The 18679-nt window shown below is 36.4% G+C and overlaps 2 protein-coding genes across 2 annotated transcripts in view; both read left to right on the forward strand.

Annotated features, from left to right (window-relative positions):
* On the forward strand, positions 285-3707 carry LOC109831489 (coiled-coil domain-containing protein 130-like). The gene is made up of 3 exons (XM_020398855.1): positions 285-420; positions 1891-2214; positions 3116-3707. Exons 1-3 carry the CDS (start codon positions 289-291, stop codon positions 3473-3475), a joined length of 816 nt encoding a protein of 271 aa, XP_020254444.1. The 5' UTR covers positions 285-288; the 3' UTR covers positions 3476-3707.
* Positions 11944-18679, forward strand: part of LOC109831576 — a 7730-nt gene continuing 994 nt past the window's right edge. The window contains exons 1-5 of the mRNA XM_020398958.1: positions 11944-12589; positions 12893-13104; positions 16355-16643; positions 16720-16805; positions 16886-16977. Of these exons, the coding sequence (XP_020254547.1) occupies positions 12257-12589; positions 12893-13104; positions 16355-16643; positions 16720-16805; positions 16886-16977 (1012 nt within the window). The 5' untranslated portion in view covers positions 11944-12256. The remainder of the gene's footprint in view (positions 12590-12892; positions 13105-16354; positions 16644-16719; positions 16806-16885; positions 16978-18679) is intronic.

An 18679-nucleotide genomic window follows, 5' to 3' on the forward strand; every position in this document is an offset into this window, starting at 1 on the left:
AAAAAATAAAGCCCCCCAAACCACATTGCGAGATGAGCTCAAGTTGTGTGAGCAAACATGTGAGAAAACTTCTCTCTGATATTTGTTAAATTGCTATGTTAGTGCTATATACAGTTGATAAAGCTGCTAGTGCTATATACAGTTGATAAAGCTGCTGGCACTAGCGTGTCAAGTTCCGCACTTAAACTCACAGATGAGAGAATCAATATTGTTAAGTGGTTACCTGTGAAAAACTTATGATATCTTCTTTTTTTGCCTCTACCTTCACATTTCCCTCTTTTTAATTGCATGGTTTGCTTTGGGCTTTCTAGATTCGAGATGCCTTACAATATATGGTGTGGCGGATGCAATTCCATGATTGCCAAGGGTGTGAGGTTCAATGCGGAGAAAAAGCAAGTGGGAAATTATTATTCCACAAAGGTATGAAGAATGAAGATCTTGCTTTCAATTTGTAGAGTTTATAAAAGAGTCATAAAAATCCGTCTCAATACACTGGATATATATTTTTTTGTCAGCTTGAGTTGACTTTATGATTCAGATTCTTCTTGTGTGTAGTTTCTAACTGATAGGAATTTTTGAAATCAAGTATTATATTGTTAGCCTAGTGATGAGTGTAGTAGAATTAATTGTTCTAGTAGTTTTCAATGTTGCCACTCTTTTCAATCTTGAGTTGAAATATCTACTTGCTATTTGTTTGTTCATGGATACGTTTATTTGTTATAGTTAGTCAAGTCAATTTGATATCAGTCATAATTTGATCAGGAGTATACTTGAGGTCCACCTTTTCATCATGTCCAGTGGATTGTATGAGCTATGGAAGTTCTTTTGAGCAATAAGATTCTTTATTTATTTATTGTTTTAAGAAAAAGGATGGAACGCGCGCAGAGCCCCAGCCGATATATATAACACTGGTTGTTTACAAAATAATAAGATTCTTTATTTGATTCACATTGTTATTGGATTCAATAAGATTCTTTATTTGATTCACATTGTTATTGGATTCAATAAGATTCTTTATTTGATTCACATTGTTATTGGATTCAATAAGATTCTTTATTTGATTCACATTGTTATTGGATTCAATAAGATTCTTTATTTGATTCACATTGTTTTGGCCAATTTGAAGCTAAGAAACTTAGTTTTATCTAAGGCTCATACATGATTTACTTGCATCTTTATTTATGATTGATATTCAGAATTTCTAGACATAAAAGTTTGGAGGTGAATTGGATGCCTGTAGTTATACGATTAGTAGATTTAATGGCAAACATTAATTAGATAAATCTTGTCCTTACCAACTATGTCCTGTATTATAAAAACCTGATTTTTTTTATTTTTTATTTTTTAGGATAATAGATATGCATATTGTATGCCCTCTGCTTCCAGATTTGGAGTATGTTTTATTAAGTTACTTAACCTTTAACATGCTTCTAGTTTGGTATCTGGATTTTATTTCCCATTTCACAGGCTTGAATGTAGTCAAAATCTCATTGCAGTATCCATTCTGAAGCATTTCAATGACTAGTTACCTGAAAGATCTAACACGATAAAGATATCTAATTCTCCTATATAATCGTACATACAAATCAAAGTTTGTCTATTTCCTATATCATTTTTAATTCGACCCGTCACCTTGCTCTTCCAAATTGGTTGGTGCTCGTGGATGAGCTTTCCATAAAACAACCCTTTACATGTGATAAATTCTCTGTCTAATTTATTATATATCTAGGTATATATGATTTGCTGTCTATTATTGTGCACCTGCTTGTAGATTAAAAAACTTGTGGTAGGAAAATTTTTTTGGTGCTATTAAATTGTTTTTTGGATGTTTGTTCTTCTCTTCTTTGCTCCTTGATGTTTAACATAATCTTAATGTTTCTGTACATTTAGATATGGAGTTTCACAATGAAGTCGGCATGTTGTCAGCATGTAATAGTCATACAGACAGACCCAAAAAATTGCCAGTATGTGATTATCAGTGGAGCACAGCAGAAGACAGAGGATTTTGATGTCGAAGATGCCGAAACATTTGCCTTTCCAGCAGATGAAGACAGAGCCAAGCTGTCAGATCCCTTCTACCGTCTTGAACATCAGGAAGAAGATATACGGAAAAAGAAAGAAGCTGAGCCAGTGCTAGTTCGCCTCCAAAAAGTTTCTGACAGTAGGCATTCTGATGACTACAATCTTAACAGAGCCCTCCGTGCTCGCCTAAGGGTAAGATTCTGGTGATAATGAGTTTCAACTTGCTGATTCATTAAGTATTATATTTGTGCTTATTGCACCTAGGTTACGTAGAAACCATAATTTGGAAAAGGGAATACTGGAGGGGCATGGCTTGCTTGTAGTTTGTGAGTTGAAGTTTTAATTATGTGAAGAGAAGAGTTGAAATGTTGTATGCATATTTAGTTCTATTTATTTTAGACAACAGGTAAGAGAAACAGATTATCTTATGTGCGTGTACATGTCTATCTAGTAGGAGGCTGATTATTACTATCGTATATACAGTAAAGGTTGGAACTTGGAAGTAGAATTAATTTTGGTTTGGTGATAGACATCAGATTTAGGTTGTTTTTGCAAAGGATTGTGAAACGTAGGGAACTTTTAGGATAATTCGTCTAGAAAGTAAATGGTGGGTGTCACATTAGCTTTCTTTGCATGGAAGTGTGGAGGCTTTGTTGCTGCTTGCTCCCATAATCTTGGAGGATTTTTAAAATGCTTCTACAGGAAAACAGTGTAGTGGTTCCTACGGGTTTAAAGTTAGAAGCATAGAAATGATACGATGCATATATCTCAGATCTTCGAACTTTGGTTTTAAGAAAGAAACAAATTATATTGTGTCTATTAAAGAGGAACAGAGATTTACTACATTGTCTACAAATTAGCTTCGTGGTTCACATAATAACGTCCTCTTTCTGTAAATCCTTCTGGCGAATAGTTATTTGTTCCTCTACACATCTATATAATATATCAATTGTTGGCGCAATAGAGTAAATCTTTTAAATCCTCATCTAGTCAAGACTTTCTGCTAAAGGCTAATTGGTATCATAACCTTATGGATGGAAAATTATGATAGCGAGGGTCCTAACTATATATGTGTGCGTGTTGATCTCCTCAGGGTCAGAAGAAGAAAGTTGCTCAAGGAGAAGAGGTTTTAAGAAAGATGGGCCTTGGGATCCGGCTTCTCCCTTCATCTCAAGAGGATGCAGCAAGTGCTGCTGGTGTGAGATTCTCCTCCAAGTTTGAGAGGAACAGGAAGGACAAGCGAACTGCGATCAAGGCATCTTCAATCTTTGGAGAATCATCAAGCTCTGCATCTGGAAGTAGGCTACTGGAGCTTGGGGCAAAGAGGAGGAAGATAAGTGCCAGTGCTGCGTCAGTCTTATTAGCAGGGAGGATTAAGGCTTCATCATGGACTCACAATCAGAATGGTGTATCTGGACATGAGAGAAGATCTATAGTTACAAGACAGAGATGATATCTTGATCATATTATGTGCTCGTGTGGAAGGAGTTTGCTTTTTCGTTATTTTGGTTTATGTATGTATTACATCGGTTTGATGATTTCCTCTCTGTAAGATCTGAGAAGTGATAAATGGTGGTGGCTACGGGTGGGGAGGGAGGATGTTGTCTTGTTGCCGTGCTCCCTCTGGGGTAAAAATCTCATATTGATTTTCACTTTCTATAGTTTGTGTTTGGTTCATATTTCAATTACAGTCCACAATGGTAAGTATTATGATCTGTAAATGCTTTCACCGGGGAAGAGCTTGCACGTTCAATATTTAATGTTTATATTGCATTAGGTTTATGTACACGCACTGTCTAATTGAATCAGTAGGCTAAAATTAGAAAAAGGGCTAAATTCAGTATTTTTGTTCTGTCTACCATAGAAGTTTAGAATACTAATAAAGGTAAAAAGGAAAAATTCTATAGGACGGTTATAAGACCAATTATGTTATATGGGCCAGAGTATTGAGCAATTAAAAATAACATGTTTAAAAATGAGTGTAGCGGAAATAAGAATATTATGATGATCTTGTGAGTACACACTAAAAGAGTTTGCTTCTATTGAGAATAAAACGAGAGAGAATAGATTAAGATGGGTTGGTCATGAACAACAGAGACCATTTAGTGCACGGTAGGGCTGTCCATCCGGGCCGGCCCGGCCCGGCCCGGCCCGGAAAACCGGGCCCGGGCCGGGCAAAACCCAAGCCCGGACCCGGGCCCGGGGGGTCCGGGCCGGGTCCGGGCCCGGGCCCGGGCCTGAGCGGGCCGGACACCGGGCCGAGGCTACAGTCGAAACCTGCACTGATAGTAAGTCACGAACCATGGTGGAAAGTATAGGATATGAAACTGATCCATATACTTTCCACCATTGCAAAATATCTAAAGCATTTCCTTGACATTTAACTAAGGAAGCAGATAAATATTCGTCTATTTCAGAAACCTCTAATCCTGATGAAGTTCCAGATCCACCAGTTAGTTCAGCTACCATTGCATACCTATCAAAACTTACACTTTTACCTCGACCTGTGCTCGAAGCTGAAGGTGCCGAAGCTGAAGACTGTTGTGTAGCTACACCATATCTAGCTGCATACTCATCATATAAGGTTTGAAAATAATTTCTAATAGCTACATAATGAGTAGTAGCAGTAAGGGTGGATCCATCATCTAAGTCTATAATCTGTCCACCATATAATGATTGTAACAAACTTCGAAGGCCAATTTCCTTCAAGCATGGATCAATAAGAACACCAATACCAAAAATATGAGGAATAGGCCTAAAATACTTATTAAATTTACTCTCCATTTGAAAAATTATATTTCCAAAAGTATCATCCATACGATATTTTGCAAAAAATTTTTGAATATTTAAAATTTGTAAAGCAGCTAAAGTAATAGTTGGATAATAACAACCAGATAATAACATAGTAGCATCATAAAAAACTTGTAACATCTCATTTAATTTACATATAACTGTCCATTCATCTTCAGTTATTCCATAAGCACTACCAGAGCTAGAACTAGAAGCATAAAAATTTATAAAATCATTTATAATTTCTTTATATTCTATTGCTACAGATAACATTGCATAGGTGGAATTCCACCTATGGTCAACATCTTTTGGAATTAGTCTAGGCTTATAATTTTTTCTTTTACAACATTGTTTCCATCTTTTAATTCTCATTTCAGAAGCATTATGCATATTAGTAACTGTTCTAACTTTTTCTATCATGGGTTTAATTTCAGAAAATGCACTTTGAACAATTAAATTTAAAATATGACAGATACATCTAACATGAAAAAGCTCACCATGACATGGCAATGACAAAGTTATTTTCAGAAAATCAACAGCTACATTATTATTACTTGCATTATCTAGTGAAATAGTAAATATTCTTTGATCAATTTTTAGTTGTCCAAGTTCTTCAACAATTAAATTTGCAACATTAATACCAGTGTGTGCCTCTTCAATTGCAATAAAAGAAACAACTCTTTTAAACATTTTCCAACTTTCATCAATCCAGTGTGCTGTTATACATAAATAACCAGTTTGCACTCTAGATGACCAAATATCAGAAGTTAAAGAAAATTTGCAGTTTAAATTTTGAAAATAAGAAATTATTTTTCCCTGTTCCTCAACATAATATTTTAAAATATCACGTTGACAGGTTTGACGAGAAAATTTTGTAAATGCAGGATAAAAACCATCTCTAAACATATCTTCAAATTCATCATCTTCTACTAATTTAAAAGGAAGGTTTTTAAGAACAATAAACCTGATTACGCATTTCCGGGCTCGGGCAGCGTCATAATTCCAACTGCCGAGGGTACCTGAAGAGGATGATTGGGAAAGCATAGACTGCCGGATATCACCTTGTAGATTTTGGCCTTTGTTGTGTTTTTCAATATGCCGTTTGAGATGGTTGGTGCCGCTCTTATGATGAGCTTTGAATATCTGGCCGCACAGCGCACATTTCGCATTCTGAGAGATGATCCTACCGTGTTCATCCTTGGTGACGTCTATCTTCTCAAAAAAATTCCATACATCAGACCTCGGCCTTTTTGGAGCTCTTGGTGCCGTAGATTCGTCACCACCAGATTCAGGATTAACACCGGTAGGATGAGGAGTTGTTGTAGGAGGACTCATCTCTGGATCGGTAGGAGTTGCATGTTGCTCTTCATAATCAGACCCAGAAGCCATTTGTTGGAAGTATTAGAAAATACAAAAGATTATAGGATAGTATATTATTGTATAAGAGAGTAGTAGAGAGAGAAATAGATGAGTTTTGTTGTGAGAAAATGAATTGAAACCCCCCCTCTATTTATAGAACCAGCCCCCTAGGTAAATGACCAAAAAACCCTCGAAAAATAGCCGTTTTTGACCGTTTTAAGGGGCAAAACGGTCAAAAGGCCAAATCTGGCCGTTAGGCCAGATTTGGCCCGGGCCGGGCTGGGCAACGGTCACCTTTGTGACCGTTATGGCCGGGCCGGGCCGGGTCGGGCCCCAGTGCCCATTTTTGGGCACTGTTCCGGGCCCGGACCCGGGTTTTGCCCGGGTTTCCGGGCCCGGGCCGGGCCCGGGCCCGGGCACGACCGGGCCGGGCCCGGGCCGGACACCGGGCCGGGTCCGGGCTCCGGGCTTTTTGGACACCCCTAGTGCACGGTGAGAAAAGGTGATAATATTATAGTTAATGGGGCGAGAAAAAATGATAATATTATAGTTAATGGGTCTAGAAGAGCGAGAGATAGATCTAAAATGACTTGGTTAGAAGCAATTAAGAAGGATATGATTATGACTAACTTAACGCAGGAGATGACTCATAACAGAATAGAATGGAAGTATAGGATTCATGTAACTGACTAAATATTTGGGAGAAAGGCCACCCCTAGTGCACGGTGAGAAAAGGTGATAATATTATAGTTAATGGGGCGAGAAAAAATGATAATATTATAGTTAATGGGTCTAGAAGAGCGAGAGATAGATCTAAAATGACTTGGTTAGAAGCAATTAAGAAGGATATGATTATGACTAACTTAACGCAGGAGATGACTCATAACAGAATAGAATGGAAGTATAGGATTCATGTAACTGACTAAATATTTGGGAGAAAGGCTTTGTTGTTGTTGTTGCCTACCACGAAGATTGATGTCTACATCAGAAAATATGCTGTTCTCCATGGTAAATTATGGCTGTTTCTTGTTATAGATGATTCTTTTGTCACATGAAATTGGATGTTTATCTTCAACTTTTGTATTATTTAAGCGTTTCTGCTCACTTACTTTGTTTGTGTGGTTCTATTCTGATCTCTGACCATTATTTAATCTCCTTTTAGAATCCTTTTCTTATACTTTTTGTTATTAAAGTACTACTTTCTCCCCTGTGGCTATTGACTAAAGTTGATGCCCTTGAAAACTAATTATGCTACACATGTGTGCATTTCTTTGTATTCTTTATTTTCTCTTCTTCTTATTATTATTAGGTTATTATACTATCCATGGGCTGCTGGGCATAACCTGAGCTCAGACCTAAAGTTTTACTGTATACATACAGCACAAGCCAAGTGTTTCGCCATTATTCACTAGAAAATTTTTATTAAAAAAAATAGTTTTCAAGTTGTTTTGAATGGTCTTATTAATCATAACGGGATTAGTTGGCATAAATAATTACACCATTATGGGACTAATTGCCGTCAAATTCTTGTATTACTGAAGTAGTTCAGTCAAAGATACTCACCAAGGAAATAAAAGGTTTCTTTGCACGTGTATGAACCACATGCTCAAAAATTATATTATAAGCAAGAAAAAGGGGAAGTCATAGTGGTAGCATTGTATTAAAATAACTAGTAGTAGTACAAAATTTGTAATAATTTCCGACCAATGTAGATCTCAATATTAATCCCTTTCAGCAACATCAAAGATTAAGCAGGATGCAATCAGATCGGCAAAATTGAATAGGAATTGTAAACTAGTTTAATTCATGCTCTAAAAACTCTGAACTACGTGAAAATTTGAGAACCTAGGAAAATCAACATATTACTTTTTCAGTCTATTTTATTCTTGGACACGGACCTACTGTTTTAGAGGGTGTTTGGTTCAATTTCTATAAATTATAGAAAATGTTTTCCATCAAAAATATGATTTTCTTGTATTTCTTAAAAAAAAGTATAGTAAAAGTTTTGAGAAGTCAAAAAGTAACATTTTTTTTGCTTGTTTGGTTCAAAACAAGAAAATGGTCATAACTTTATAGAAAATAGCAAGTCTTCCTATAATTTGTAGAAATTGAACCAAACACCTCCTAAATTTATAAAAAAGTGTCAACTTTATAGAAAAGTGTTAGTGTGGTGTCATATTTCTGGGTGATTTCCGCTCATTTTGAGAGAAAATTAATTTATGTAAATTTTGATATTTTTTTTGTACTTTACAGAAAATATTTTTGTAAATTTTTTTGAACCAAACACAATTTACGAAAATCTACATAAAATTTTTAATTGCAGAATTACTATTGTCAGATATTTTAAGAAAACTTTTCTATAAAATTGTGCAACCAAACACCCCTTTAACTTAAGAACATAAGTAGGTCTACTTATGGGCCTATTTGTGGGCCGTATTAAACCCCAAAGTGGACCCATGAAATGTGAGGATCTCATTAGTTGGAATAAAAGCTTGGGCACCGATAAAGAATTTCTAAATTGGAAGGCATTAATTGAGAATTTACTACTTGAAAACAAACCCTATCCTTGTTATCCATCTATATCTATCTAATCTGCTTTCCCGTCGGGGAGCCGTTGAACCAAAAAGCAACGGCGTTTAAACTAGCGTCTCAACCTCGATAGCCCATCCGAATCAACTCCACCATTCTTTTACTTTTTCCATTTTAGATTTTTTTTTAAGGACAAACCTTCAAATTTCCTTTTTTTTCATAATGTTTTAATGTACAATTAAATTCATGCCAGCTAGTACGTCCGAGATTAGAATCTGCCATTTTCGCTATTATTTCAATTTGTGCAGAGGTTCATTTAGAAACATGTTCTTCTTCTTCTTCTTTTTAATATATAACCCTTGCTTTAGAAGATTGGTGTGTAGAAATGATGATATTCTAACTCAAACTTTCTCATTCTAATCTAAGCTGTTGTTTGTTCCCGTGCATTTGGTGGGTTTTGCGTCTAAGTTATTATCAAATTATGTGAATTTTACCTAATTTGTGATTTTAAACGTGAAATTTTCTAGATTCATAGCATGCATCAAGATACAATCCACGGACCAAACAACCCCTAAAAAGTTCATTACAGTTTCTCCTCATATTATATATGTGCAAGACTTGTCTCTATAGAATACCACACTTGAATAAAAGTTTGAGATTAAAAACATTATCGTTGTATGTACTATGTTCGACTGATGATGTAGATAAAAAATTTGTAACACTAAATTGTATATAAATAATGTTTTTGATTCTATGAAAAAAAAAATTCAGTTTGATATGCTTTTCTTAAAATTAAAGAAGTTCTTTTTTTTAGAAAAAACAACTGAAAAAGGAAAAGTATTTTCAGTTTAATATGCTTTTCTTAAAATTTATTTTCCAGATTAATATGCTTTTCTTAAAGTTAAAGAATTTTTTTTTTAGGAAAAACAATCGAAAAATGAAAAAAAAAACTCGATTAAGCACTCTACTACTGGGACCCACCTGACTCGGGTCCAAACTGGGTGTCACCATTTTTTGCCCGAACTGCCCGCGTGTAACATCCGATTGCCCGTTTCCTAACGACTCTGGTCACCGTTTGCCGCTTAAATACTAGCCACATCGCTGACGTGGACGCAATTTTGTTAAGTTGTTATTTGATCGGTTAGACCAAGTGCAATGGCTAACAATTGGGACAATTATTTGGTGCAATGGCTAAGCAAGTGGATAGGCAAATGAAAAGTAGGGGAGAGAAAAGGCAAAATTTGCCTACCGGTTAAATTTCACCAATGGCCCCGCGTGTCAGAAGATGGTTGAGTGATGTGGAGGAAAGATAAAGTGAAAAACTTTTGAAAAACTAGTTGTTGTGTAGTTGAAAGGCAATTGGAAAAGGCAAATGATGTGGAGGGAGAATAAAGTGAGGTGGAGGGAGAGAGAAAGTCATATTTGCCTTGCCATTGGAGAAGGTCTAGAATGACAACAGTTACCTGCGGTGAGGTGACCTAATCTCCGTATCCGATTATCGCCGGGGCAAACGGAGGGAATCCCTGAGTTACATAGAAGTCACGTCACTAATACCTTTTTTTTCACTTAAATCCTTCTACACTATTTGCTTTATTAATAGCAACATTGTCTTTATTAATCTTAGCATCCAACTGTAATTATATGACATTAATTTAACTATTTACACTACCGGCCTGGTAAATTTCATAGATCTTCAATGCATTCATATCAGGAAAGATAATGAATATCTATGCATAATTAATTCACATTCAAGTGCCAAATAATACATCATATATTAAATATTTATACCCCATTTGGTATTGATATAGAGGTGAATATCTCTTAAAAGTTTTAAATAAGAAATTAATAAAGATATATTTATCAATCTGTGTTAAATTATTGTAATATGTGATCAGTAGCTTTAAGATTAATTTTAACTTAGTATTTAACACATTGGAGAGCAAAGATTTAATACTTTTTGGTATAACATATTGTTATAGCCGTTTTAATGTTAAAAAATAATCTCCAATTAATAGCAGACAAGTGTCCCGCATTATGTGTAATCGAGCCAACTCTTCACTTCAAGATAACCAAAAACCCAGCTCGGACGACTCGACACGCCGACATCCCGCAAGTGCGACTCAAAAGGCTTGACGTGTTGACACCTGACTTGGTCGACTCATTGATAAATCGTTTCACTGACATCTCGCAAAGGTGAATCAAAAGACGGTACTTCTCGCCCTTCTACCGGATGAGTAGAAAGGCGATGACTACCTTTAGTCTCGAGCTCCCTCATGTGCACTGACAGCTGATCACCTCACAATAAATGTTATTTAAATGCATAATTGGCGCCATCATTTCTCTACTCTTATCAGTCTTTATGACACATCGGATTATGTCAGCACGCTCGCCGTCATTTCACATTGAATGCGGAAGTGACCACGCTTCCACTTGCTAGCCGGCACCTGAAAAACAAATGCTAACTTGGCCGTCAATCGATATTCGGTCGAAGTTACCATCCTACCCCTCTACTACCACTATAAATATGATTACTATCTTCAACATAAAGGTAAGATGTTCATCTCTACCCACAGTACTTAAGAAGAACTTTTATAGTTCAGTTACTTCTCAACTCAAGCAAATTTACTGACTTGATCGTAGGAGGAACAATCGAAGGACCCAACTCCACCCTTTTACGGTTTTCTACCTATGCAGGGAAGAACAATCCACTTCCAAATTTGATATTCAGAGGGTTAGAGGATATCCGTTAAGCAAACAACTTCTCTCATTGACTGTTTGATATCAGTCATCAACACATACTTTATATATCCTATAGCCATCAATACATACCCTATATATCCTATATATCTTCAATCTTATTTATTTTCGTCATATTTATTTAGTGTCAATATATGCTTTCTACTCATTTTATATGTATATGTAGTAGAATTTCGATGGTTATAGATAATATATTTCTCTTATTGAACCGTATATCTGTATTAGTATCTTAATCCATGATTATTATTATTATTAAAAGAAGTAAATTAACGCCTCTCTGCAAAGTCTAGTTCCTTATGTACCTTAGTGCAAAAATACACAAAGATCGCCTTGTTTTTCCCGGTTCCCAACGCAAAGACAGACCCCCATGCTGCCGATCCAGACCACCCGCTGTCCAATCCATCCCGACCGTCCACGTGTCACAACAACCAACCGTCCATAAAAATCCGAAACAGCGAGGTCAATCCGATGAGTCCACACTCCCCTCCAATAGCAAACGCGCAAACAAAATTCTCCCCTTCATCTCTTTGCCCCCAAACAAATCCCAAAATTCCTTCCGTGTCCTCTTTCCTCTTCCTCCTCCGATTCCTCTTCTCCGTTATAAATACGGCCTCGACTTTAGTTGACAAACCTTTCTCTTTCCAAATCCCGTTCCGTTCCGTTTAATTCGCTCTCTCTCTCTCTCTCTCTCTCTCTCTCTCTCTTTCTTTTTCTAGGGCTACGTTACGATACGATTCCGATCGAGTAGGGTTTTCGTGGAGTTGGTGTTTCTGACGCCGGGATTAGGGTTTGATCGAGGATGTTGGGGACGAGCCTTCAGTTTGGGAGGGGAAACGGCGACGACCGGTTCTATTCCGCGGCGAAGGCTCGGAGGAATCATTATAGGGATCATCGGAACCCGCCGAGGTCGAGGACCGCCGGCGGCGGTGATCAGGTGATGACGGGGAAATCTTCGGAAGCGGAGACTAGGGTTGGATTTGAGGAGGATATGAAGAAACCGGAGGCGATTGTTTCGAGTTTGTCGTCGTCGTCGTTGACGAGTTCGATTGAGAGTGTTGGGGATCGATCGAGTAATTTGGATCGGTTCTTGGAGTCGACTACTCCATCGATTCCCGCTCAGTACGTCTCCAAGGTAAAAACCTTTAGGAAAGTGTAAAATTAAAAATTTAAAGCTTTCTAGAAGATTTCTTAGGGGATTGCGGAATAGAAGAAAGTTTCCCGTTTCTGTTACCAATTAGGAAAATAATCTCGATTTTTTTCCTTGTTTGTTCTTGGGGTTTGCCTTAAGTTCTGTGCTGTATCAAATTTTCTAGTAATTTGAGTTTATGTTAGTCTACTAAGATACCACAGCCTTCATTCTCATGCTTGAAATTTGATATTGATTTGGTTTGCTGGTGTATTAGATTATTTATGTTATGTTTTTGTTTGTTGGTAGACAAGAATGAGGGGGTGGAGGACATGTGATGTTGAGTACAGGCCTTATTTTACCCTTGGTGATCTTTGGGAATCCTTTAAGGAGTGGAGTGCTTATGGTGCTGGCGTTCCGCTTGTTCTGAATGGCAGTGATTGTGTTATTCAGTACTATGTGCCATACTTATCCGGCATCCAGTTATATGGAGATTCGAGTAGGCAGGCTGGCGACTCTAGGTATTAGCCGATTCTCTGCTTTCACTGTTTCTGGATGCTTTTGTTGTCTGGGTACTTTTTTTATGATAATTTGCTTGCTTTTGCATATTCACGAATGCAATATTTAGCAAAATGTTAAATGTATATAGTGAATTAGTTTCATCTTAAATATAAAATTTAATTCCTTTTCTTTTTTATTTGGAATATTAAACAAGGAAATAATTAATGTGTTTACCCACTTAAACAATTCTAAGCATTTTACTAATACTTCTTTCTTTCAAGTGAGAAAAGAGAAAGACTATTCATATCAAACGTTGTACGAGTCGTGTGTTGTGAGTTATGTCTAGATTTTCAATGGAAAACTTAGTGTGAAATGCTTTTTTGAGGGAAAAAAATTCAATTACAATATTACCGCTTAGGTGGCTATCTCCTTGTTGGATAAAGCTATCGTTGTAAATTTTAGAACTTTGTTTCCCATCAGAACCTTGTGCTACATTAATTTAGCTTGACATTGTTGTGATCAAGGTGGTTAGGATTGGACCATTCCCCTTCCTTTATTTGATAATTTTGAATAATCTTCTGTTGGTTGATTATTTGATCCAGGTATTGTTGAAATTTTGGCTGGGTCGCATAAGTCTTCTTTTTGTACATTTGTTTATGATGCAAAACTTATGTTGCCATTGATTGGCAATGTTGGATGAATGCTCTGGTTTTATTTACTCTTGATATATTGGTGATTTCTTGAAGAAGGTGAAAAGGAAACCGTATCAGGGAATAAGAGTCTGCATGTAATAGGAGGTCCAGAAGAGGACATGTTCTTCAAGAGAAAATTTGACCATAACTCAAAAGTTAATTAAAAAATTAAACCAGTCACATATTGGATAAGGGATATTACTTACTACACAATGAATATTTTTAAGCAGGAGAAATTTTTCTTCCAAAGTATACGCATCGCTGACAGATATAAACATCTTTCTACCTAGGGCTTTGTGGTGTCAATTATGTTGGAAAGAAGGGGATTCAGAAATCCCTTTTATCTCAAAACTTGGTATGGAAAGCCGCCTCCTTTTTCCCACTGGCATCTTTCTATGACAAGTATACAGCAATATGTTTAATACACATTATAGCTTATGTATCTGATTGTAGGCTTGTAGTGTTGGCAATGATGAGAATTGTTGTGCAGTTCAATTTTGAAATATCTACATTATCATAATTTTATGATTTCACCCAAGGTGTTTAGGTGATTTTGTAGTTTGCTGGCTGACAATCATTAGAAACTCTTAGCTGGGGGCTTGGGGGGCATATGCATCAAAATGCTATCAATGATTAAGTGGACAAGTTGTCATCTAGGAAGTGGCTTCAATACGTAGTTCCTCACATGTTTCCTGCGTCATACATTATTCATTTGAATAATTTTCCAGTTGACTTCACTTTCAGAATCAAATAGCATGGAAAAGGAAGCTAAACAAAGGTAAGAGCTTCAATGCTAAAAGTCATTTTTACGACTAACTCTAACTTGGAAGGGGATATGAAACTTTCCGGAAGATGTACCACAAAGGTGTAAGATCTGGTTAGATACTTTTGATAATTAGATAAAGGCTTCATTATAGAGACAAGTTGATGGATTTCAGTTAGGAACTTATTTCAAGTGCTAAGTGTCTACTAGGAATATGAAACTCACTTTTAGAAACGAATTCCAAATGATGTCACAAAAGTGAATCAGATCTAAATACTTCGAAGTAGGTAGATAATTGTGCTGGCAATTTGATATTTATTTCAAGTGAGCATCTTCTTGAGCTGTTTATCTTAGTTGTTTTTTTTGGCTTAAGGGCACATGTTGCTTTATCGAAGTAATTAGTCCTAGTCCCTCTGTTTGTTGCTTGGTGCATACTAATGAGTAAATGCTTATAGTAAGCGCACATGCACCCAATAACTATTAGTCTATTTTGGATGGAGTGAATGCTGAGTTACCTAAAGCGTGGAGCTTACTTTATTATTGAACGAAGCTTTATAGAAATGAGCACGCAATTATGGAGAGATTGTTTTTTCACTAATTTGTTCAATAAGATGATAAATCTATCCTATTATCTTTTAGAAAATTTTTGTATAAACTGTATACAGCTTTTCTAAGTTACATACTTGAAGCTGAAGCCAATGTTGCGCAGTTGTGATGAGAGACAATTTTGTGGGATGATTTGAATATGTGCAGTACATACATACACACTGGTCAAGGAGTTAACAGCACCATAATTGACCAAGTGAACAGGAGCTAGGGGTAGATCAAAAAGAAATTGATGGAGGCTGTGAATCAGAATATGGTGATTGCCACAACTGAATGGAAAAAGGTTAATGCAGTTAACTTGAGTAAATGCTTATTGTAAGCATTTGGACCGATAACTATTTCTGATGGTGTGAATGCTGAGGCTAGCAACCTGAGTTTGTGGAGGTTCCAGTTTATTATTGAACAAAACTTAATAGAAATGCCCAAGCAATTTTGTGATTATTTTCTCACTGAACTCGTTCCTCCAAATGTGAAATCTATTCTTTTACCTTTTAGAAATATCATTCTATAAACTGTGTCAGTGTGTCCAGCTTTTCTAATTTAACATAGCTTGAAGCTGACGCTAATTTCACATAGCTGCAATGAGAGACAATTGCATGGGGTGATTTGAATATGGACAATATACACTCTGGTCAAGGGGTTATAGGACCGTAATTGAATAAGTAAGCACTTCTGGGTCAAAGTATAGAATGTTCACATTTGCACAGAAATTTCAGTGACATTTACTGTAGATCAATAATAGCTGTGAAACAATTTGCTTGACTGTTCATGTGGTGTGAAAATGTATGTGTTTTATGTTTTTTTTAATTATCAATTTCTTTTAAATTGATAATGTATATAAGCTGAAATGTTGCACTTCTTGGGTAGCACTAGTTTGGGTCATATCCAACATGATCCTTGCCCTCTGATTCAAAGCAATGAAGGCACGCATAGCTGGAAAGCCTAAAAATTACATGTTTTTCCTAGTGTGGTATGTGATAAATTTAGAGTGACCTGTTCAGATGGTTCGAATGATAGTTGGCGACTCTGAATAAATTGCTTCAAAAGAGCCACAAGGGTCAGTTGAGCTTATAGAGGTTACTGCCCAACAGACATTATTAAGAAGAAGAAGAAGAAAGGGAAAAAAGAGAGAAGATGGTTCATGCGTATCTAAAATTAAGCTGGTGATATCTTGAGTTGAAATTTCTCTTACAAGAGTGTTTTCTGCAGGCAACCTGGGGAGGATAGTGATATGGACTGCTATAGGGATTCCAGTAGTGATGGAAGCAGTGATTCTGAACTTGAAAATGGCTTGAAATATGCAAGGGATTGGAATCGGAGCCATCTTTCAAACGGGTCAACTTTTGGGATGGATAGGCTGTCCATGAGGGAGAATCATGGACCTATGCAAGAAGGATTCTCGAGTGATGATAGTGATACTGGACATTCTCAAGGTCGCCTATTATTTCAGTACCTAGAAAGAGATCCTCCTTACAGCCGTGAACCCTTGGCTGATAAGGCAAGTTCTCTCGTACAGAATCTTGACCTTTGTCGGTGGCTTGTTGCTGCTGCTGACATGACCTTTCTTCATGCAGGTCTCGGTTCTTGCAAGTAAATCCCCAGAACTAAAGACACTTAGAAGTTGTGACTTATTGCCGGCAAGCTGGATTTCTGTTGCATGGTAGGGTTCCTATTACATTCTCAAGGTGCATCTTGATTGTTAGTTTTTATAAAAGGATATATGCCGTGGAATTCGTGCAGGTATCCTATATACCGAATACCTACTGGACCGACCTTGAAAGATCTGGATGCTTGTTTTCTCACCTTCCATTCTCTTGCTACTCCAACGAAAGGTATGCAATGTATTTCATTCATTGTTCTCATGATTATTTGATAGATTTTGGTTATGAACATTACAGATGTTAGCTTTTTTTTAGAAAATTGTTTTACCATTAGTTATGTAGGTTGGAACTTTAGGGGTTGGAGTCATGGTTAATATGCAACCTGCCTAATTAGTATGAGCATAGGATATATTATTGAATACTGCAACTTTGAAGAATTTGGTTATGTTCTTTTCCTATAGATAAATATACAACAGCAGGAAAACTGAACTAAATGTGCTTGTTGCTGGTGGTTGCTGCTGCAAACTTTCCTTGTATACCATCTTCTATTTGTGGCATGCTCTTGGTTTCTATTTTCTATGTTAAAGTCCTGTTATCAAAGGCCTCTTTTTTGCTACCTCCATGAAGTTGTGATTAGTCAGGTGATATCCTAATCTTTACTTCACGTCTTTCTTTCAAAATTAGTATTTAGGTGGCTATCTCATGTACGCGGACTTTCTTCCCTTTTGGTCAGTAAGGAAGCTTGTTTTTCTGTTTGTTGCTATGAATACTTTTCTTGGTTTGACATGTTTCCTTGATCTAGTTCTTTAAAATCTGAAGTTCTTATGGTTTACAATTCTACATGGTTGAGTCCCCCTGACCCACCCAACTGCCCACCCCCAAGGTTGAAGTAACATGATTTGACCAAATAGTTGTGTATTATTTAATTAATTGATGAAAATACTTCCTAAATCTTATAGCTTGAAGTATCTATGTGTAGGTGTGCCAAAACAGATTTTAGGTATGCTGGTAATGTTCTAGACTGGACTGATGCTACCAATTGTCTAGTAACAACTAAAATAGGATAATTGTCAATTAATAATGACTAATATTGGAGGAGATTTAGTACAAAATAGCAAATGGTGATTCAGTAAAGTTATATTTGTGAAAAAAGTTGAAAAAATATCTATGAACAGAAAATTTGTGATTTATTGACTTATTACATGTGAATACTCCATTTCAAAACCATCAACACCGTCGAAACTCCAGATACTGATATAGTAAAGGAAAAAAATGTAAACTAAACCTTGCTAATATAAAATTAGTTTTCATGCATAATACTTACGTTAAACATTAGTTGTCATGCTCCCTTGTCTTGGCTTTTTTTCCCCCAGTTCACTGAAGGAGCATATTCTGCTGATGATGAATGAAATGGATTATTTGTTTTTTTTGGGAACCCTTCTGTAACTAATTGGTTTTTGAATTTCATGAGGGCATGCATTTTATGTGAATGCTATTTAAATGATGCAAGTTCACTAGTCCTAACAATCTTTATATGCCTCAATGCACTATGACGGTTTTGTTGTCAAAATTCCTAGGAGGTAGGCTAATCATGGCAGGAAAACCTTCATTTATTTGTAAGTGGATTTGTAAATTCACATGTTTTGCAAGTGGACTTCAATTCAAAATGAAAACATGTTTGTAAATCCATTCATACAATTATCCACAGCCAATTTTTCTTAAATCCTGCAAGATCACCAAACATATGCTAAAGCTTTTTGGGAAGTTTTAGTATCCAGTTCAATGTATAGCTGGCAGCAAAACTGTTCTTTACATGCGTTTTCGTGGATCTTATGTAGTATATTATCCTGCTTTTCCCCCCTGCACACAGTTTTTAACATAATACACCTCGAAACTCGTTGACACTTTTATCATTCTCATCTCGTCTTTGTAA

The sequence above is a fragment of the Asparagus officinalis genome, chromosome 1, assembly GCF_001876935.1.
Source record: "Asparagus officinalis chromosome 1, Aspof.V1, whole genome shotgun sequence".
NCBI classification, from domain to species: Eukaryota; Viridiplantae; Streptophyta; class Magnoliopsida; order Asparagales; family Asparagaceae; genus Asparagus; species Asparagus officinalis.

Coding starts and splice junctions, on each gene's coding strand:
- LOC109831489 (XM_020398855.1), top strand. CDS start 289: ATGGTTTGCTTTGGGCTTTCTAGATTCGAGATGCCTTACAATATATGG. Junction 421..1,890: donor GAAATTATTATTCCACAAAG/GTATGAAGAATG, acceptor CTGTACATTTAG/ATATGGAGTTTCACAATGAA. Junction 2,215..3,115: donor CCCTCCGTGCTCGCCTAAGG/GTAAGATTCTGG, acceptor TGATCTCCTCAG/GGTCAGAAGAAGAAAGTTGC.